Raw genomic sequence first — 22,627 nt, forward strand, 5'->3', positions numbered from 1 at the left:
ACTTATCCAAAAGTCTCTTAAAAGACCCTATCGAATCCACCTCCACCACCACTACCGGCAGCCGATTCCATGCACCCACCACCCTCTGAGTGAAAAACTTACCCCTAACATCTCCTCTGTACCTACTCCCCAGCACCCTAAACCTGTGACCTCTTGTGGCAACCATTTCAGCCCTGGGTAAAAGCCTCTGAGAATCCACTCATGATTGACTAACTAAATACTTCTATCTGGATTTGAACTATAATCAAACAGGAAGTTAAGTAGACGTTTGTCCTATCACCTACTGTATAGGGCTGGTGGGAGATGTTCGCCATTTCTGTTCATATTCTGGTATTGGTTCCCAATGAAAGTCCAACTTCCAGTTGAAAACTCCACGCTGTGGGTCCACCGAGTGATAATACTGAAATGTCTTCCAGTCAATAACATCGATTACAGGAGAAACAACATGCCTTCTGGAATGGAAAATAAAGGGTTATGAAACTTGTCTTCACTTTTTTTTCAATGGGACTCGGTTTTATAAGAACTGATCTTAACTATATTTATTAGCGCTGCTCTCTGCTTGCATTTCACTTCAGTAGGAAACATTCACAAATGCAAAATTCTAAACTTTTCTAGTACTTGACAACACCATCAGTCAATTGGTGTCTAATCAGTGAATCATGATTGAGAGTGCCTTCATAAGAAGCACACGGTGAGGCATAAGCAAATTATTCCCTTGAGCAGCAATGAAGAACTCATCACGATTTGAGTACATAGGATACTGTAAAGGATCAGGAAAAAAACAAGTGGTTGAAACATTAGCAGAGACTCTCGTCAAATAGCAACAACAGAAACTTTAATCCTTTAGTGCAGAACTAAACTAAGCAGTGAATGTATGTTGACCATCTGTATGTTGACCAGCAATCTGGTCTGGTCCCTCCACACCGACGCTATAGTTAAGAAAGCCCACCAATGCCTCTACTTTCTCAGAAAGCTAAGGGAATTCAGCATGAACACTACAGTCTCACCAACTTTTACAGATGCACCATAGAAAGCATTCTTTCTGGATGTATCACAGCTTGGTATGGCACCTGCTCTGCCCAAGATCACAAGAAACTATAAAGGGTTGTGAATGTAGCCCAGTCCATCACACAAACAAGCCTCCCGTGTGTGCCATGCCTCGGGGCATCCTTTCCTGCAGCGTGTCGGGTGGACGGCGTTGGCCGAGTTGCAAGAGTATGTGCCGTGTACCTGGTAGATGGTGTTCTGTACCTTTTAAGACCTGGCTGGCTGTAGAGATTTGCATTCTAATTAGTATTCTGTAACTTGATTTCTGTGTCTGTGTACTGTTGGAGAACAGATAACTACTCCATCTGACAAAGGGGCATCGCTCCGAAAGCTTATGGTATTTGCTACCAAATAAACCTGTTGGACTTTAACCTGGTGTTGTGAGACTTCTTACTGTGCTTACCCCAGTCCAACGCCGGCATCTCCACATCCCAATTATCCATTCAGTCTTTGCTACTCTGAGTGGCTGAGGGCAGTGGATGAATTAAAATGCCTCAAACCATCCTTTGGATATAAGTGCTACTTTTAATTGCCCTGTGAAGTATAGAGGCCATCCTTACCCAATTAAAAATGTCCAATATTCCTTAGGAATAGACTTAACAGCCACAGTGGAGCTGGGGCTGAAAGAATGGATTGTGAGTTTGAAAGGAACTGGTAACTAATAATGATGAAATGGGTATCTCTGAGTCTCTGAATGGTCTTGCCTGGAGAGATAGGGCATTATTCTCGATCACTCCCTGCCTCAGAAAATCTCTAATAAAAAAACACCTCAAATATAAATTTAACATTGAAATTGTTTTTTAAAAGTAAGGCAGAATACAAAACTTAGATGGCAATCAATCAAACTGTTATTATCTGTTCACTCTTTCACAGTTGAATATGAGATAGTAAAATACAAGTCAGGAATACAAGGAGTTTTGTTATAGTTTTCCCTTTGGGTGCCTTTTTTCAAACAAGTAAAATCTAATATTAATATTTTTGTACCAATGGTGAGGTTAATTTCCCCTTTTGATTACATTATTGCTGTGTGACTGCTTGAAAGTACATTTCAACTCTCCAAAGCGAAAAGAGAATTGTGTATCCTTTATAGTGCAATTTATCTTTAACAATTTTCTGAGAAATTTAGTGCCCATGAGTCGAATGGGTTAGTAAGAGATAAATATGCTTAAGAGATCATTAGGAGGCTAACGTAGGAAGTATTAAACCTTTAAGGATGAGGTTTTTAACTTTTATATGGTGACAGGCATTGGGAATGTAGGCACAAATATAGGGGGCAGCACGGTAGCACAGTGATTAGCCCTGCTGCCTCACAGCGCCGGGGACCTGGGTTTGATTCCCGGCTTGGGTCACTGTCTGTGTGGAGTTTGCACGTTCTCCCAGTGTCTGCGTGGGTTTCCTCTGAGTGCTTTGGTTTCCTCCCACATTCTGAAAGACGTGCTGGTTAGATGCATTGACCCAAACAGGCGCTGGACTGTGGCGACGAGGGGAATTTCACAGTAACCTCATTGCAGTGTTAATGTAAGCCTTACTTGTAGCTAATAAATAAACTTTAAACTTTCAAAGGTCAACAGGCCCACCAAGTTTTTTATACATTCATTTTAATGTGAAGAAGATTTGTACTCAGGCTCCGATCTCAAAATATAATGTAATATGATAACATCAGGATTTTGATAATTCACACTCAGAGCTCTAAATTTAAATACTGGTCTGTTCTTAATTCTTGAATTTGACTTGTTTCCACATATTCAAGTTTATCATATTCACAGATACTATGAAAGTCAACAGAAAATACTGGATGGTATACACTCAGGTCTTTAAGTTGTAGTTTTAGCACAAGAACAGCTTTCCACAGATGGAACAATTGTATGCACGTAGCTGAATCAAAGGTGGCACAGTGGTTAGCACTGCTGCCCCACAGCACCAGGGACCCGGGTTCGATTCCTGGCTTGGGTCATTGACTGTGCGGAGTCCGCACATCGTCTGCATGGATTACCTCTGGGTGCCCCGGTTTCCTCCCACAGTCCGAAAGGTGTGGGCCAGAATTCTCCCCCCAAAAAAATTCTAAGTGTCGAATTTGTGAGAAAACTGAAGTAATTCATGCTGGTTTTTTCAGTGGGTGTTCAGAGAGGAATCTTCCAGCCACTGTGCACTGCAGAAGCCACAGGCATGAATATCGTTAAAAACTAGGGGCGAAGCCTATCCCTAGGACAGGCAGAGGTCAGTGCGCTGAGCAGGCTACTGCACATGTGCCGATCTGGCAGTGTCGAGATCAGTGCATGCACCGTGGCCCTGCACTGACAACCTCCCGATTGCTGGCCAGCTCAATCGCGGGCCACCCCCGTGACCCCCGCATTACTGGCCCTCCATTCCCACATGGCCCAATCGCTGATCCCCCAACCATTCCCGGACCCAGCCCCGACCCCCCCACTAGCCCGCCTCAATCTTTAGCACACCCACTCCACCCGCCAGTACCCCCCTCCCCCCCCCCCCCCGCAATCCTGATCCCCCAGTGGTGCCGAAACCCCCAGCATGCTGACCCTTGCCTGCCTCGATTGCTGGCCTCACTCCCTCCCCCACCGATCCTGCTTGCAGAGTGGCAGCAGGTCTCTCCACCCCCACCGATCGCTTCCTAGTCCCTGCCCTCCATCAGGCCCTGCCACCAGGCCTCGCCCCCATATGCATCGTCCCCTTGGCACTGCCCCATGCCCATCAGGCATTTACACCTTGTTCCTTGGGCAATGCCAGGGCACAGGCTTGCACTGCCAGGGTGCCAATGCCCAGGGGTGCCTGACCCTCTGGGGTGTCCTGATTGCCCCTCCCCCCCTTCACTTCAGCAGGGTTGGGCCTGTTGTAGTTTGTAGTTCCCCAAAAATGGGGAGCTACTGTATGTAATCCCCGCTGGAGTGAGCCACTTTGGCGGGGGGCGGGGGGCGGGGGGGGGGGGGGGGGGGGGGGCGGCGGAGAGGCAAACGGGCCCAGAGACTTCAGTCCCGGGCCTGCTAGTTGCATTGAAATCACATGCAGTATAAGATTAAAATTACATCCACACCTCCCTGCTGATTTCCTGTGTGGAGCAGACGCTGCCGTGCTGGGAGATGCTATCATGGCGGGAACGCATACGCGAATTCCGCGCATCTACCGCCATGAGATTCTCCTGGCCCACTGGGAGAATTGCGGCCATGCTTGTTAGGTGCATTGGCCATGCTAAACTCTCCCTCACTTATCTAATTGTTTTTAAATAATGTCATAGCTTTTGCTTAAATAACCAATCCATGTTCAATTATCTTTTTAAATTTTCTAACTTTCTGATTTATCTGTCTGCTGATAAGAACATAAGAACATAAGAAATAGGAGCAGGAGTAGGCCATCTAGCCCCTCGAGCCTGCCCCGCCATTCAATAAGATCATGGCTGATCTGAAGTGGATCAGTTCCACTTACCCGCCTGATCCCTATAACCCCTCATTCCCTTACCCATCAGGAATCCATCTATCCGTGATTTAAACATATTCAACGAGGTAGCCTCCACCACTTCAGTGGGCAGAGAATTCCAGAGATTCACCACCCTCTGAGAGAAGAAGTTCCTCCTCAACTCTGTCCTAAACTGACCCTCCTTTATTTTGAGGCTGTGCCCTCTAGTTCTAGTTTCCTTTCTAAGTGGAAAGAATCTCTCCATCTCTACCCTATCCAGCCCCTTCATTATCTTATAGGTCTCTATAAGATCCCCCTCAGCCTTCTAAATTCCAACAAATACAAACCCAATCTGCTCAGTCTCTCCTCATAATCAACACCCCTCATCTCTGGTATCAACCTGGTGAACCTTCTCTGCACTCCCTCCAAGGCCAATATATCCTTCCGCAAATAAGGGGATCAATACTGCACACAGTATTCCAGCTGCGGCCTCACCAATGCCCTGTACAGATGCAGCAAGACATAGAACATAGAGAACATAGAACAGTACAGCACAGAACAGGCCCTTCGGCCCATGATGTTGTGCCGAGCTTTATCTGAAACCAAGATCAAGCTATCCCACTCCCTATCATCCTGGTGTGCTCCATGTGCCTATCCAATAACCGCTTAAATGTTCCTAAAGTGTCTGACTCCACTATCACTGCAGGCAGTCCATTCCGCACCCCAACCACTCTCTGCGTAAAGAACCTACCTCTGATATCCTTCCTATATCTCCCACCATGAACCCTATAGTTACGCCCCCTTGTAATAGCTCCATCCACCTGAGGAAATAGTCTTTGAACGTTCACTCTATCTATCCCCTTCATCATTTTATAAACCTCTATTAAGTCTCCCCTCAGCCTCCTCCACTCCAGAGAGAACAGCCCTAGCTCCCTCAACCTTTCCTCATAAGACCTACCCTCCAAACCAAGCAGCATCCTGGTAAATCTCCTCTGCACTCTTTCCAGCGCTTCCACATCCTTCTTATAGTGAGGTGACCAGAACTGCACACAATATTCCAAATGTACTCTTTTATATCTCTGCTTTTATATTCTATCCCCCTTGCAATATAGATCTTTATATTCTATCCCCCTTCCGATATAAATCTCTGCTTTTATATTCTATCCCCCTTGCGATATAGATCTTTATATTCTATCCCCCTTGCGATATAGGCCAAATCCAAATCATTTGGATTCTACACTTTTTTTTACCAATTTGTCAACAATCTTTCACTATTTACTCTGGCAAAGCTTTGAATAACTTTTAACCTCCATTACATTTTCCCTGAGTTCTAGTAATTAAAAAAAAAACAATTTTGCTCCACATAGCTATGACCTCTCACTTTTGCTATCATTCTAATGAATCATAACTGTCATTTCTTCATAGATCCAATGTTCTTACAATGTTACTACAATAAAATGCCAGAACTGCATGCAATAATGTTGTTCAGGTACAGTATTGCTTGGCTGGCTGTTTGGCTGATTCACTGAGTGCTGGGCTTCAAGCCCTTCAACTTCAGTAGGCAGGCCCCATCATGGCTGCCATTTGCCTTTGATCTTCCTGCCCTAGCAGCAGCTCCTGCCTCCTTGCAGTGCTCAATACCACTAATTGTGCACCAAGCTCATACGCTGTCCTATTAGAGCATTAATATTTGAAGATAGCATTGTATGAACGATGCTGGCATTGTGTGTGTTTGTGACCCAAAAATTAGGTAATGTAGGGTTCCCCAGCCTCAATATAAAAATAATCAAGCCCCAGGTCGCAGGGTCTTGCAAAGCCTGCAACTTCACTTGTGTTGCCATACATTGAGATCACAACAAAGATGCTGCCAGGCTAAATCTAACAGATTTGCCACCCAATTTAGCTAGGTTCCTTCATTCCACTGAAATGAGCCAAAATATCTTCATCATTTCTTCTCTAACTTTTTTCACTGTAAATTAACAAATTTCTTACATATCCAGGTGGCACAGTGACTGCCTCACAGTGCCAGGAATCCAGGTTCGATTTCGGTCTCGGGTGACTGTGTGGAGCTTGCACGTTCTCCCCGTGTCTGCGTGGGTTTGCCTCGGGTGCTCTGGTTTCCTTGCACAGTCCAAAGATGTGCAGGTTAGGTGGATTGGCCATGCTAAATTGTCCCTTAGTGTCAAGGGGATTAGCCGGGTAAATACATAGGGTTACAGGGATAGGGCCTGGGTGGGATTGTTGTTGGTGCAGACTCAATGGGCCAAATGGCCTCCTTCTGCAATGTAAGGATTCTATGATTTTCTAATATCCTACTTTTTTAAACAGGACTCGACCTAGTGCCAGATATTTCTTCGTTGCACATACAACATACTGATTAGGAAATAATCCTGGGATGCATTCAAAGAACTCTACAACATTTTGAACACAGCATTTTGTTCATCCGAATCTACTTTAAAATGGTCAAAATCTCTTGTTATTACACTTCTGTCATGACCATCCTCGATTGCTGACAAATCTTTTCCAGATTTCCCTCCCATAATTAATTTGTTTCAGTGTTTCACAAGCTACTTAGCTCATTCGAAATGAAATTCTCACCCTGAGAAAATACTACACCACTGACTGAAACTGGAACAAAGATGCCTCTGCATCTTTTAGATAAATGAAGAATTTTGAAATCTGGAAAATTGCTGACAAATGTTGATTTTGTGGCGATAGCTTTGGTCACAATTTCAAACAGCTAATGAAGTTAAAGCTATAATTATAACAATTATATTGATATTCGAAAGACAAATGTGATTGTAATGGTCTTTGGTGCACTGAATATATTGAGGCAATATTGGCATACTGAGTGGTTCAATGTCAAAACTCTTGTTTCTAATTACATTACCGTATCACATCTCTGTTGAAAAGAAAGCTTTATTTGGAGCTGTTGCTATAGCAGCTGTCAATGATGTAAGATCTGTAAATTATCCTGATTTCCATTCTCTAAGTATTGGGCAGGATATGTGTCCAAACAAATGAATGAACTTTGCAATATTATTAATATTTAGATCAGTTCAGGAGACCAGCATACCCTTTCAACTTGCATATTTGCCCCCTGCAGCTGTGATAAATAATTGGTGCACATGTAGTCAGTCCATAGTTACAAAGATTGTTATTGTTGGCCTTTTTACCCAAGAAGAACCCTCTCAAGGCTGGAATGCAATCCAACCATCATTGCTTCTGTTTCTTGAGGTAGGTATCCTTGACAATTTAGGAAGAATCTCACCAGCCAAGTAGTCTGCTGGAATAAATATGCCATTCCTGGAGAGCCAGCAATAAGTATCAGAACATGGTGATTGCTGACAAAAGAGACATGTTGAAGCTCTTTGTTATGCATTTATCAGGACACTTTGCAAGAATACCAATATAAGGTATTGGATTGGTGGAATTGTTTCCATGGAGAATGCACCAATTAATACTGACTGACAGTTAACTGCCAAGCATTGTTTGCAATTTAATTCCGGCAGCTTGACCTCAAAAAATCAAGGCATTGCCCTGAGGAATGAGTCAGTGAATGGCTCTAATTTATTTTGGTTCAGCTGAAACAGGTGCAATGTGTCTACCTGTCCTTTCTGACTGCAAAGAACTGGGCCCTGTGTATTAATGCATGTAGAAACTTGCCACACTGTGAGCCTGATGGACAATCTTAAATTGGTTGTCAGCGTAATTCTGAGCATGCTACACCAGTCAGCATCAACTGGTTAATTCTCCATGGCAACATCTCTACCACTTAGAGTCCACTTGCTAACCAATAAATGCTGATCAAAGCAGGGAAGGCGATGACCAAGTGGTATTATCGCTAGACTACTAATCCACAAACTCAGCTTTTGTTCTTGGCACCAGATTCAAATCCCACCACGGCAGCTGGTAGAATTTGAATTCGATTTTAAAAATCTGAAATTAAGAATCTACTGATGACCATGAAACCATTGTCGATTATCGGAAAAACCCATCTGGTTCACTAATGTCCTTTACGAAAGGAAATCTACTTTCCTTACCTAGTCTGGTCTACATGTGACTCCAGAGCCACAGCAATGTGGTTGTCTCTCAACTGCCCTCGGGCAGCTAGGGGTGGGCAATAAATGCTGGCCAGCCAGCGATGCCCATGTCCTACAAATGAATAAAATAAAAAAAATTGCGAGATTTGTTAGCAAGGTTTACTAGCAATAACAAAGCTCACTGGGAGTAGCAGGGTTTATTAATGTTAAAATAATTATGAAATTATGCATTATATAGAAGGCAGGGCACGTGATGTGTTGTGACTGGAGAGTATGGGAACTCCTGGATACTGATGTGATCCAAGGCAAACATGTCCACAGTAAATGTCTGTGGCTTGAGGAGCTTTGGTTCAGAGTTCATAAACTGGAGGCTGAGTTGCAGACGTGACAATAAATCAGATAGAGGGAAAGTTACCTGGACACTTTATTCCAGCAGGTGGTCATACATGGTGACTTCTGATTTGTTCAGTGGTCAGGGACAAGGGAGTGTGGCTGTGAATGAGGCAGGTATGGGGACCCAGAGGAAAGTGGAGGAGCCTTTGCAATTATCCAACAGCTTCGAGGTTTTTGCAGCCTGTACGGACAAAAGCAGGGGCTGCAGAATATATGAGTGAATTGACAACATTGTTGTGCTGTATGGGTGCCTAAAGCCAGCTGTGCTTCTGCTAAATTCTAATAACCTGTCACCATTTTGCAAGGCTCTCATAGCTTTATATATTTTAAACAATGCAAGAGGTTGTATTCGCCAAATGTGAAGACTTTGTAAAAGAAGAATATGTTTAAATTATATCATGAGAAAGATGGGCAGATCAGGTTTCAGTGGTAAAGGCCAAGATTTTCCAGTCAAAGAACAAAGAACAAAGAACAGTACAGCACAGGAAACAGGCCCTTCGGCCCTCCAAGCCTGTGCCGCTCCTTGGTCCAACTAGACCAATCGTTTGTATCCCTCCATTCCCAGGCTGCTCATGTGACTATCCAGGTAAGTCTTAAACGATGTCAGCGTGCCTGCCTCCACCACCCTACTTGGCAGCGCATTCCAGGCCCCCACCACCCTCTGTGTAAAAAACGTCCCTCTGATGTCTGAGTTATACTTCGCCCCTCTCAGCTTGAGCCCGTGACCCCTCGTGATCGTCACCTCCGACCTGGGAAAAAGCTTCCCACTGTTCACCCTATCTATACCCTTCATAATCTTGTATACCTCTATTAGATCTCCCCTCATTCTCCGTCTTTCCAAGGAGAACAACCCCAGTCTACCCAATCTCTCCTCATAGCTAAGACCCTCCATACCAGGCAACATCCTGGTAAACCTTCTCTGCACTCTCTCCAATGCCTCCACGTCCTTCTGGTAGTGCGGCGACCAGAACTGGACGCAGTACTCCAAATGTGGCCTAACCAGCGTTCTATACAGCTGCATCATCAGACTCCAGCTTTTATACTCTATACCCCGTCCTATAAAGGCAAGCATACCATATGCCTTCTTCACCACCTTCTCCACCTGTGTTGCCACCTTCAAGGATTTGTGGACTTGCACACCTAGGTCCCTCTGTGTTTCTATACTCCTGATGACTCTGCCATTTATTGTATAACTCCTCCCTACATTATTTCTTCCAAAATGCATCACTTCGCATTTATCCGGATTAAATTCCATCTGCCACCTCTCCGCCCAATTTTCCAGCCTATCTATATCCTGCTGTATTGCCTGACAATGCTCTTCGCTATCTGCAATTCCAGCCATCTTCGTGTCATCCGCAAACTTGCTGATTACACCAGTTACACCTTCTTCCAAATCATTTATATATATCACAAATAGCAGAGGTCCCAATACAGAGCCCTGCGGAACACCACTGGTCACAGACCTCCAGCCGGAAAAAGACCCTTCGACCACTACCCTCTGTCTCCTATGGCCAAGCCAGTTCTCCACCCATCTAGCCACTTCTCCTTGTATCCCATGAGCCTTAACCTTCTTAACCAACCTGCCATGTGGGACTTTGTCAAATGCCTTACTGAAATCCACATAGACGACATCCACGGCCCTTCCTTCATCAACCGTTTTTGTCACTTCCTCAAAAAACTCCACCAAATTTGTAAGGCACGACCTCCCTCTTACAAAACCATGCTGTCTGTCACTAATGAGATTGTTCCATTCTAAATGCACATACATCCTGTCTCTAAGAATCCTCTCCAACAACTTCCCTACCACGGACGTCAAGCTCACCGGCCTATAATTTCCTGGGTTATCCCTGCTACCCTTCTTAAACAACGGGACCACATTCGCTATCCTCCAATCCTCAGGGACCTCACCCGGTGTCCAAAGAAGCGACAAAGATTTCCGTCAGAGGCCCAGCAATTTCATCTCTCGTCTCCCTGAGCAGTCGAGGATAGATGCCATCAGGGCCTGGGGCTTTGTCAGTTTTAATGTTCCCTAAAAAACCTAACACTTCCTCTCTTGCAATGGAGATTTTCTCTAACAGGTCAACACCTCCCTCCGAGACACTCCCGGTTAACACGCCCCTCTCCTTCGTGAATACCGATGCAAAGTATTCATTTAGGATCTCCCCTATTCCCTTGGGTTCTAAGCATAATTCCCCTCCTTTGTCCCTGAGAGGTCCGATTTTCTCCCTGACAACTCTTTTGTTCTTAACTCTCCCTGACAACTCTTTTGTTCCTAACAGTCCTGCTGCAGGGGACACGACAGGCCAGCCAAAAATCCACTGACTTTTTCCGGGACTGGAAAAACCTGTTGGTGGGTGGGGCCAGATAATCAAAGATTTGAAGAATGCCCCTACTTGTGAGGAACTATCAAATTGAGATGCAAAGATTTTGCAACACTTTCCATGGCAAAGCTTTTGCACTGATAATTTGAAAGTCAGTGCCAACTCCATCTTACTGTCAGAATGCCACAAGCCAAAATTAATCACCGAATAGGTGACTGCTTTGCACCAACCTAGGTTTTATATTGTAGTGCAGTTGCGTCATTGGCCAGAAAACAGCTGTAATTATTTTAACGAGTTGGTTACATGCCAGTTTACGTTGAGGCTTATATTCCTAATAAGCAAATTATGTAATGATATGCCATTTACTACCAATGGCAGGCTCAGAACTGGGCCAATTGGGTGAGTTAAAGAATAGTTTTGCGCCAATGCAATGTGGTTGATTTTTGTTGCATTAATAGAAAGGTGCAAAATAAATAAAGTTGCCAAGTTGACCGCATAAAATTCTGGGAAATGCTGATGATCATCAGCAGGAGGTCGTCTCACACCGCGCTACTCTCTACTAATTGCAGGAGAAATGTAACTCGTGAAAACAAATTTTAAAAACATTCCAAAGAGGCCAGTTGGAACATTGTAAATTTCATTTATAAATATCCTAATGTTAGCAAAAAGTCAGCTATCCTGTTTGCTATTTACTAATATTAAAAGCTTAACTAACATTTGGATGGTAATAAGAATAGCTTTCCAGATATATATTCTGGTGGCAAACTGGACCCGACCAACCATACTATCATATTCAATTTTTCCTATTTCATACCAATCGGACTTTGGATGACACCTCTGTTCATTCTTGATAAACGCAGCAAATGACAATGTCCAAAATTGCTTACAAAGCCAAATGTACCATTGCGTATCACGAGTACCGTTCATGTCAAATTTTCTACCATCTACTTTATTGCATGATTTTTCTTCATTATTTATCAGTGTCAGAAGTAGGCTTCCATTAACACTGCAATGAAAATCCCCTAGTCACCACACTCCGGCGCCTGTTCAGGTACACTGAGGGAGAATTTAGCATGGCCAATGCATCTAACCAGCATGTCTTTTGAACTGTGTGAGGAAACCGGAGCACCCGGAGGAAACCCACGCAGAAACCCACGGGGAGTACCTGCAGACTGTGACCTCAGCCGGGAATTGAACCTGGGTCCCTGGCTCTGTGAGGCAGCAGTGCTAACCACTGTGCCACCATGCCACCGCATGACTGTTAAATCCTGTGGTTTGTGTTTTTTTTATTCATTCGCGGGGACATGGGCCTTGCTGACTGGCCAGCATTTATTGCCCATCCCTAATGCGTATGATCTAGTAAATAACTTGTAGATGTGATTATGGGTGATTATTAGATGGTTTGAATCTTAATTTATATAAAGTGCAGTGCAGTCAGCTTTGGGCATGCAGCCCAGAGCAGCATTGAGGTATTATTCACAACCCTGGTATCCTATTGGACACTGTGATGAGCTTCTGACCACATATCGATACCATCACTAAAACCATTCCACCTTGAGAACCTCACCTGACTCCACACCCACCTCATTGTGTCTGCAGCTGAATACTCATCCTTGCTTTTCTTACCTCTTGACTTGACTATTTCAATGCTGACCTGCCTTCCAAATTCAGTAAAATTGGGATCAGAAAAAACTCAGCTGCTCAGGTCCTAACTCACACCAACTTTTATTCATCCATCACCCATGTGTTTGCTGACCTTTACTGCCTCCAGCTCAAGTAAAACTTCAATTTCAAAATCTTCACCCTTACTTTCAGATTTCTCTATGGCCTCACTCTCTTTATTTCTGTAACCTCCTCCAGACCCACAACCCTATGAGATATTTCCACTCTTCCAATTCTGAGTTCTGAGAAGGCCTGATGTTAATTGCTCCATTACTGGTAGCCATGCCTTCACAGCCATGGGCACAGTCCAACGCCAGCATCTCCACCTCATTCACTGCCATGGCCCTAGGCTTTGAAATTCCCTTCTCAAGTGCCTGGATTTTCATTGAGGCGGGAAGTGGGATTCGGAAAATTTCTCCCTGACTTGGGAGAAAGAGCCCGTGAAGGCTGAATTGCCGAGGGTGGTGGTTCAGGGGGTAATAGGTGAGGGTTGGAGTCAGGAAGAGGTTTGGAGGCAGCTGGGTGCAGAGGCATGCGGTTGAAAAGGCCTGCCTTAGTGCAGTGGTACTTCACCCAGTTAAAATAAAAACACAAAGGCCCTCCAGCTCTCCAAACACTCTCCATGCTGCCTCATGCCCCCCACCCACCTCCTTTGGCCCTTCATGCCCCTGATGCCAACTTCTGCCCTTCGACCCACCCCCATGGTCCCTCATGCCCCCCATGCCAAACTATGTCACTTCCAATTCCATTGACCTATCATACAGTCTCGGACCAAAGGTAAAGTTAAAGTTGCCACAGTCCAAGATGACCGTAGGCTGCTCTCCTTTTTGAGGGGCAGAACTGACTAGTGGTGATTTAACCTGAGGATCACCACAGCTCAGGCGAGGGGCAAGGTTGAGAATGTGGGGCCAAGGGATCCAGATACCAGTGAAGAAGACCACTCATCAGAGGATACGGTGGAGATGGAGGTGGAGGAGGAACCATTTGCCTCAGATGAAGATGTCACTGGTACTGCATCACTAACCAGCTGTCCAGCCAACTGAGTTAAACTGGGTTCTCAGCCAAGCCTCATTATGTAGGCTTTTGTTTGATACTGCTCCTGTAAAGAACCTCAAGACATTTTACCACGTTAAAAGCACAATATAGATGAAAGTTAATGTTGTTGATGACTACCTTCATTGCCTACATAGAAGAGGACCTCCAAGTCAACATGGCCTATTTTCTCTGAAGAAGACTGAGGTTATACATCAGCCTGCCCCATGAACTCATTGGGTGTCATGAAAAAACACGTCTAAGAGCACACACTGCAGCATCCCATTCTTGGGATGGCAGTGTCACTGTTAAGGCCAGTATTTATTGCCCATTCCTAATTTAGAAGCTGGTGATGTGCTGCCTTCTTGAACCGTTGTAGTCCATGTCATGCAGGTATACCCACAGTGCTGTTAGGAAGGGTGCTCCAGGATTTTGACCTGCCGAGATTCACCTACCGAGGAAGCACATTTAGATGATAACATATTCTACAGATTGTTTAAAATCAAAACTCCATATGAGGTAATGGAATAAAAGGGATTTTAAACTGGCAACAAAACCTAATGGGTCCCATTCTCCCATTTTGAGGCACACTGGCAGGAAAACAAGAGTGTTTCCCACTGGTGCTGGTAGCATCTGTCAGCTCTGGAAAGATGAGAATGAGCTCATTTCGAGTAACCTGCTGGCCAGCCCCGCTGTACCAAGACCAGGTTGTCATTTTTAAAGATCACCCGATCTCCGTGCTCGGAAACAGGGCCTCCCTCCTCCCAAAAAATGAAATGGTGCTCCCCCCACTCACCAGGGGAGCACCACCAACCCCTCACCAAAGAGTGCATCCTCCCCCCACCACCACCTCCCCCCCCCCCCCCCCCACCCACAGTGGGTAACCCCGCTGCCCAACAACAGCACACAGACATGAGGGTAACCTGACCTGACCCCACCCCAACCCCTCTTCACCCATCACTCAGCCTCCTTCCCCTCTGAGAGCCCCTACTCAGACCCCCTTCAGACCATGCCCCATTAATCCTGACCACAATGTTGACAGAGTCTAGGCCTGTGGTTTCTTCGAAACGATTTTGGTTTGCAAAAGAAGAAACCCCACCCTCTGAGTGAAATTAGTATCTCCTCTCTGTCAGGGAAGTTCAAAGGGATCTGCTCACACCTGCAGCTTCTGACAGGGAGAAAGGAAAATCTCTGCTGCAGAATGGAAGCTGCAATGATTTAAAAGCCTGCCAGGTGACGGGGGGGAATGGAGATTAAAGTGATCTGGCCACTTCTGAATTTTCACAGCTGACAGGCAGGAAAGCAAATGTTGATCACAGGACTGCCTGAAATCACCTTGATGTGGAGATGCCGGCGTTGGACTGGGGTGAACACAGTAAGAGTTTTAACAACACCAGGTTAAAGTCCAACAGGTTTATTTGGTAGCAAATACCATTAGCTTTCAGAGCGCTGCTCCTTCGTCAGAAGAAGATCGCGCATGTCGACACAGATCACATTTCCACTCCATCTGACGAAGGAGCAGCGCTCCGAAAGCTAATGGTATTTGCTACCAAATAAACCTGTTGGACTTTAACCTGGTGTTGTTAAAACTCTTACTGAAATCACCTTGCCAGGGGTGAACTTCAGGTCTGCCAGGCTAGAAGGGGTCGACAAATCAGGCCCGATGTCCACAAGGTAATAGTTAGAATATCCCTGCTACCAGTGTGTGATAACAGGATGAGTTATAGACACCATATCAGAAAACTAATCATTTTCAACTGATCATGAAAATTTGATAGTGAGATAGGATTCAGAAAGTAAAGATATTAGGCACAGTTGCAAGAAAGTAAAGGTACAGCTAAGATGGGCTGGTCATTTATTTGGAATGCCTGCTACTACACAGGAAGGTACTTCACAGTAAGCTGACATTTGGTAAATAGCCTCGTACTGGTCAGTACAAAAGATAAGAACAAATTTTAAAAAGTGACATCTAAACTGGAGAAATTATTCTTGTGACAGGAAAAAGTGGCAAAAGATGACTTGCAGTGTCACAACAATGCCTGAAGCTCTCTTCTCTTAGGCAGCCCCTTAGGGCTGAGGGCGACTTGCTTCCACATTAACAATGAGTTCTCAGGTGACTGAAGAGCCCAGTGCATGAACTACAGTCTCTGTTACAGTTGGGGCAGATGGTGGTTGGAGGAGTGGGTGGGTGAGGTGCCAGGTTGCCAGGCGCTCCTTTCGCTGTCAACGCTTAGCTTCAGCTTGCTCTTGGCGATGAAGCTCGAGGTTTTCAGCTCCTTCCTGGATGCTTTTCCTCCTCTTCGGGCAGTCTTGGGCCAGATGTTCCCAGGTGTCGATGGAGATGTTTCACTTTTTCAAGGAGGCTTTGAAGGTGTCTTTGAAGAGTTTCCTCTGCCCTCCTCTGGCTCACTTGCTGTCTCAAAGTGCCGTGTAGAGCGCTTGTTTCGGGATTCTCATGTCAGGCGTACGGACAATGTGGCCTGCCCAATGGAGCTGATCGAGCGTGGTCAATGATTCTATGCTGCCTGGGGATGTTACCCTGAGCAATAACATTGATATTGGTATGCTTATCCTGCTAATGATTCCGCAGGATCTTGTGGAGATTCTGCAAACCTTTGAAAGCACTGAAGGTGATGTTGAACCTCACTGTTGAAGTCTGCTCTTGTTGACAGTAGGCTCCAAATTAAGGAAAGTGATCCACCTTGTCCAAGGCCTCGTGGTGGATTTTGATAACTGGAGGGTAGTGCTGTGTGTCAGGGCAGGTTGGTAGAAGATCTTTGATCTTAACCTTCTATTGAGTATAAAGCCCCATGCTCTTGTGCACCTTAGTGAAGATGCTGAAAATGGCTTGGAGTTCGGCCTCCGTGTATACGCAGATGCAAGCTTCATCTGCATGCTGTAGTTCAATGACAGAGGATGGGATGACTTTGGATCTAGCCTGCAGGTGGCAGAAGTTGAACAAATTCCTGTTTGCTCTGTAGTTTAGCTCCACTCCAGCTTGCTGAGGGAGAGATGGAGCATTGCAGCAAGGAAGATCAAGAAGAGCATCGGTGCAATGACACAGACATGCCTGAACCCAGTTCGAATGTGAATTGGGTCTGCGTTGGATCCATTGGTCAGAATCACAACTTGCATGTCAGGGTGGAGCAGGCAGAGAATGGTGACAAACCTTTAGGGGCAGCCGAAATGGAGGAGGGCACTGTGTAATCCCTTGTGGTTGACGGTGTCGAAGGCCTTTCTGAGGTCAAAGAAGGCCATGTACATGGGATGGTGCTGTTCCCTGCATTTCTCGTATAGTTAGCACACAGTGAAGATCATGTCCATTGTGCCCCTTGGTGGGCAGAATCCACATTGCAAAGCAAGTCGCATCCAACTAACCAAAGAAAAAAGAGCCCAAAGGAAATAAAGGAAAAATTAGCCTTTTGGTCAAAATCACATCTGATGTCCTAAGTGTGGGTAAACATTTTTATTGAAAGTCAGAATGTACAGTCATACCCACAACATGTACTCACTGGAGATGAATCAAAGACTGTCATTATTGTCAACAATGGACAAATGATTATCATTGTCCCTCCCTTCAATGATCTAACGATTCTAGTTGGATATTCCTTTTGCTGACGACCGGACAATTTCATTAGACTTGAGTTGCTGCTCAGGGCTTGATCCTCATGTGGTAATTAAATACACTGTGAATGTCTTCAGATTTTTCACTTTTAAGTACGCTATCCTGCTGTTCGGCTTAAGTTCAAAAAATACATCTAGCCATGAGCCATGTAAAAACATCATTAAAAGTCATTAGTCTGCACAATGTGTGCAAATCAAAATTCTGCTAAATATTTAGACATCTTAACTTGCAATACACTAATGTAGAAAACTATAGTACCTGTAGTTTTAAGATTGAATGCAAAACACATAGCTTGGATCACATAGTGCAGTAAAATACAATTATTTATCTTCAGTTAAATATTACTTTTGTCACCTTTCCCCGTGATGTGTTTTCCAGTGGCAAAGGTGACTTGCCATTGCCAGCCAGTGGAATCTTCCAGTCCTGCTGATATCTAAGGTGTTTTGCATGATTCGCCTGTCCCTCCGCCAGGGAACCCGCCTTGGGGGGGTTGTCTTTGGCAGGACTAGAAGACTCTACTGGTGGGAACAACCAAAAAATCCCACCCACCATTGCTATTTCACCCCAAATGAATGGCCACTTGTCCTTGCAGCATTCCCTCAGGATAAGAGGTCAACAGGTTAGGAACAGATTTTTTTGTCCCCCTGGGATTTATTCATGCATCAACATTTCTCATGTGATTATCAGTTACAGTCAATTGATTCCAGTACGTTAATCTGACCTGGCTTTTGGCAATTTATTATATTTTCACACCATGTTTGCTTTGTGACATGCACACATGGCATGTATACAGAGGCAGATTTGTTTGCTGCAATGTTGCTATTTCTGTTGCAATTTTCTGAAGTCTTATGCCTATCCTTCCTTTATTGGAGCCATTAGGGAGGCACTGTGGCACAGTGGTTAGCACTGCTGCCTCACAGCACCAGGGACCCAGGTTCAATTCCTGGCTTGGGTCACTCTCTGTGCGGAGTCTGCACATTCTTCCTGTGTCTGCGTGGGTTTCCCCCGGCTTCTCTGGTTTCCTACCACAGTTGGAAAGATGTGCTGGTTAGGTGCATTGACCATGCTAAATTCTCCCTCAGTGTACCCGAACAGGACTGGAGTGTGGCGACTAGGGGATTTTCACAGTAACTTCATTGCAGTGTTAATGTTGGCCTACTTGTGACACTAATAAATAAACTTTAAACACGTTCCAAGAATGATATGTGCAGGTAATGGTGACCCTGCCCTATCTCACCAAAGTGACTATTCTCTGGATTGGAACTGTCAAACAATGGTCACCTTCACTACCTTGGCAGGAAAACATGGCAGGGGATCACCTGCATGATTTCCAATTCCACTCTCGTGAAAGGCTTAATCACCCCATCAGTTTCACCTAGTACGTTGCGGAGTGATCAAGAGTGGAAAGCCAAAAGTACCACCACCATTGTATTCCCAGCTAAAGTTAGATTACAGATCAAACTTGGGAACTTATGGCTCAGTGCCGAGCTAAATGATATTAAATAGATGCTACTATAATATCCAATAAATAGAAACTAAATATAACAATGACCCACCTACTACAACCGGACATTTAGCAAATCCTGTTGTAGAGATATTACCGTAAGAAGTCTAACAACACCAGGTTAAAGTCCAACAGGTTTATTTGGTAGCAAAAGCCACCTTTGCTACCAAATAAACCTGTTGGACTTTAACCTGGTGTTGTTAGACTTCTTACTGTGTTTACCCCAGTCCAATGCTGGCATCTCCACATCATGACTACCGTAGAGATATTACCTTCAGCTTTAGACATCTGTTTTCATTGCACATTAAAAATGAGAGCTCACCAACCATACCTGTCAAAGGCTATTCTATCCAATAGTGGCTCAAGCCAGCCATTATGGCATTCGCAATGTGAGTCCATGAAAATTAAGACATCCCCTGTTGCCCGTGCTGCACCAAGCATGCGACCTCCGATCACCCCCAATCTCTTATTGCTTCGAATCAACTTCACACCGTCCAGCTTGGAAACATACTCACTCAGAGCTGCCTTCAGGTGTCCTGTGAAAAGGAGAAATGAATCACAGTTCTGCTCAAAGTTATTGTTAAAACTATTAAAGCTGCAAGGCATCAACATTGCTAAGCCCAGACTTGGACTTTGTACTTCCAATGAGTTAAACAGAGGGTTGTTTGTACTCACTCGGGACAGCAGTGATTCATTCTCAATCAGTAACCCAACTGAATAACAAACATGCAGTGGACCCATGAACACTGGACAGCAACAAATGAGAGGTTTTTTATTGTTCCCAGAAACTAATTTCTTCCACTGAGCATATACGATCTGTTTAGTTCTGAGTTTTTCCTGACTAATTCCAGCAGTTAGGTGTCTTTCGCCAGTAAAGAAGGGAAACTGGAGAGAGCACTACCCCTGTGCTATGTTTGTGTGCCTCCTGTTATTTGGTTGCAATGTGATATTAACAGAGGATGAAACATTTAAGTTATGAAGAGAGGTTGAATAGACTTGGGTTGTTTTCGTTGGAGAAGAGAAGACTTAAGGTGTGACCCGACCGAGGTGTACAAGATTATGAGGGGAAAGGACAGATTGGATAGGGAACAGCTGTTCCCTTTAGTTGAAAGATCAGTCACAAGGAGACATAGGTTCAAGGTGAGGGGCAAGAGGCTTTGGGTGGATGTGAGGAAAAACCTTTTTACCCAGAGGGTGGTGACGGCCTGGAATGCACGGCCTGGGAGGGTGGTGAATGGTCTTCTAAAAAATACATGGATGAGCACCTGGCACACCATAACATTCGAGGCTATGGGCCAAGTGCTGGTAAATGGGATTAGGTGGGAGTTCAGGTGTTTCTCGCATGCCAGTGCAGACTTGATGGGCCGAAGGACTTCTTCTGCACTGTATGATTCCATGATTCTAGAGGTTGAGCTCATTGTGCCAACTCAAATAAATCAAGAGGAAAACAAGGAGAATAAATCGAAGGGTAGCAAATCATCTGGAAACGGAAAAAGAAACAAAATATTGCCTCTGAGCAGGTGTGTTTAATTTTCCAAAGACAGAGCAATAAATGGCACAACTTGGGCAAAAGAGTCCACTGCTTACTGCTGCGATGGCATATTACACAGATTCAAGTAGCTTCATAATACAATGAAAAGGCCCAGGAGACTAAAATCATCTATTAAAAAATAAATACAACACACGTTTGCAAAACACAGCTTAATCTCATTATGAGGAATATAATAAATTCAAATGAAATACAATATGTGCCAAAGAATTCCATATAACAGGACTGCTCACAGCAATATAAGTTTAAATTGGCACTTTGTCAAGAATGTGTGCTTAATGTTCATGTACTCCACAGTGTGGTTTGCAATATAGATACGGCATTATCCATAATGACTTTCTATGAAACAGGCTGAACTTGAATTCAGCGTTTTGCTTCATAGGAACATAGGAATTAGGAGCAGAAGTAGGTAAATTCAGACCTTCGAGCCTGCTCTGCCATTCAATCAGATCATGGCTGATCTCTCCCTGGTCTCCCCACCTGTTGCCCATATCCTCTTATCCCTTTTTTTATGAGAACTATGTTTATCTCCCTCTTGACATCATTCAACAATTCAAACTCCACCGTGCTATGGGGCAGCGAGTTCCACAAATTCACCACCCTTTGCGGGAAGTAGTTCCTTCTCATTTCAGTTTTAAATCTACCGCCTCTCAACCTATACCTGTGACCTCTTGTTCAAGATTGCCCCATAAGAGGAAACATTTGATCTACATTTATTTTATCAATCCCTTTTAAAATTTTATATACCTCGATCAGATCCCCTCTCAGCACCTCAAAACTCCAGTGAGTACAAGCCCGTACTATTTAATCTCTCCTCATACATCAACCCTATGAACCCCAGAATCAACCTGGCAAACCTCCTCTGAACTGCCTCCAATTCCACCACATCCTTCCTCAAATAAGGAGACCAAAACTGGACACAATAATCCATAATATCTGTGTTTTATTTCCCTTTTTTAGTTACCCAATAAGCATAAAATAAATAATACTTTATGCACCACATATATGGCATTGAAATTTGTTATGGCACTCAAAACATAATTTCGGAAGTGAGGCTGCAGCTAGTTAAGCAAAGGTGGCAACTATTCTGTGCCAAAACGTCACGAGAATAACATGAAATAAATGATCAAAAGCAAAATACTGTGAATATCTGAATTATATGATGAAAACACGCAACTTGTCAGGCAGTATTAGTGAAGAGACAAACAAGTTCTGATGAAAAGGCATTGACCTGAATTGTTGGGTTTTATTCTAACTCTATGGGGCAGTATTGAGCCCACGCCAGCTGTCAGCATAAATGGCAATGTGGGCCCAGAACCTCGTGAGAGTCGGAAAATTAGAATCTCATCAGCAAGATCTCGTTTTCCGATTTTCTGCACTCCTTGTTGGTGAGTAATGAGGTTATATCAATATAATAGGGGACAAAGCAATGGCTGAACAACCCGGATACATACTTTGGTTCTGTCTTCACAAAAGAGGACACAGATCAGATACCAGAAATGTTGGCGAATGCAAGATTTAATGAGAGGGAAGAACTGAGGGAGATCAATATTAGTAGAGAAATAGTGCTGGGAAAATTGATGGGATTGAAGGCAGATAAATCCCCAGGGCCTGATAATCTACATCCCAGAGTACTTAAGGAAGTGGCTCTAGAAATAGTGGATGCAATGGTGGTCATTTTCCAGGATTCTATAGACTCTGGAAAAGCCTCTCCAGATTGGAGGGTAGCGAATGTCACTCCAATATTCAAAAAGGGGGGTAGAGAGAAAAACGGAATTATAGACCAGTAAACCTAACATCGGTAGTGGGGAAAATTCTCGAATCCATCATCAAGGACTTTATAGCGGAGCATTTAGAAAACAGTGGCAGGGTCAGACAGAATCAGCATGGATTTATGAAAGGGAAATCATGCTTGACAAATCTGCTGGAATTCTTTGAAGATGTAACTAGTAGAGTTGACAAGGGGGAGCCAGTTGATGTGGTATATTTGGACTTTTAGAAAGCATTTGACGAAGTCCTGCATTCGAGATTATCGTGCAAGGT

At 44.3% G+C, this 22,627-nt stretch overlaps 1 protein-coding gene across 2 annotated transcripts in view; it reads right to left on the reverse strand.

The window, feature by feature from the left end:
- The window catches only part of LOC144503446 (polypeptide N-acetylgalactosaminyltransferase 15-like), a 56,859-nt gene that overhangs the window by 21,832 nt on the left and 12,400 nt on the right, over positions 1–22,627 (reverse strand). For both annotated transcript variants that reach the window (XR_013499480.1, XM_078227770.1), the window contains exons 3-4: positions 19,367–19,571; positions 285–452 (exon numbers count right to left, since the gene is read on the reverse strand). Coding sequence is in view for 1 of the 2 variants with exons in the window: in XM_078227770.1 (XP_078083896.1) it covers positions 285–452; positions 19,367–19,571 (373 nt within the window). In the remaining variant the exon portion in view is untranslated. The remainder of the gene's footprint in view (positions 1–284; positions 453–19,366; positions 19,572–22,627) is intronic.

Source organism: Mustelus asterias, chromosome 2, assembly GCF_964213995.1.
Source record: "Mustelus asterias chromosome 2, sMusAst1.hap1.1, whole genome shotgun sequence".
Lineage (NCBI taxonomy): Eukaryota > Metazoa > Chordata > Chondrichthyes > Carcharhiniformes > Triakidae > Mustelus > Mustelus asterias.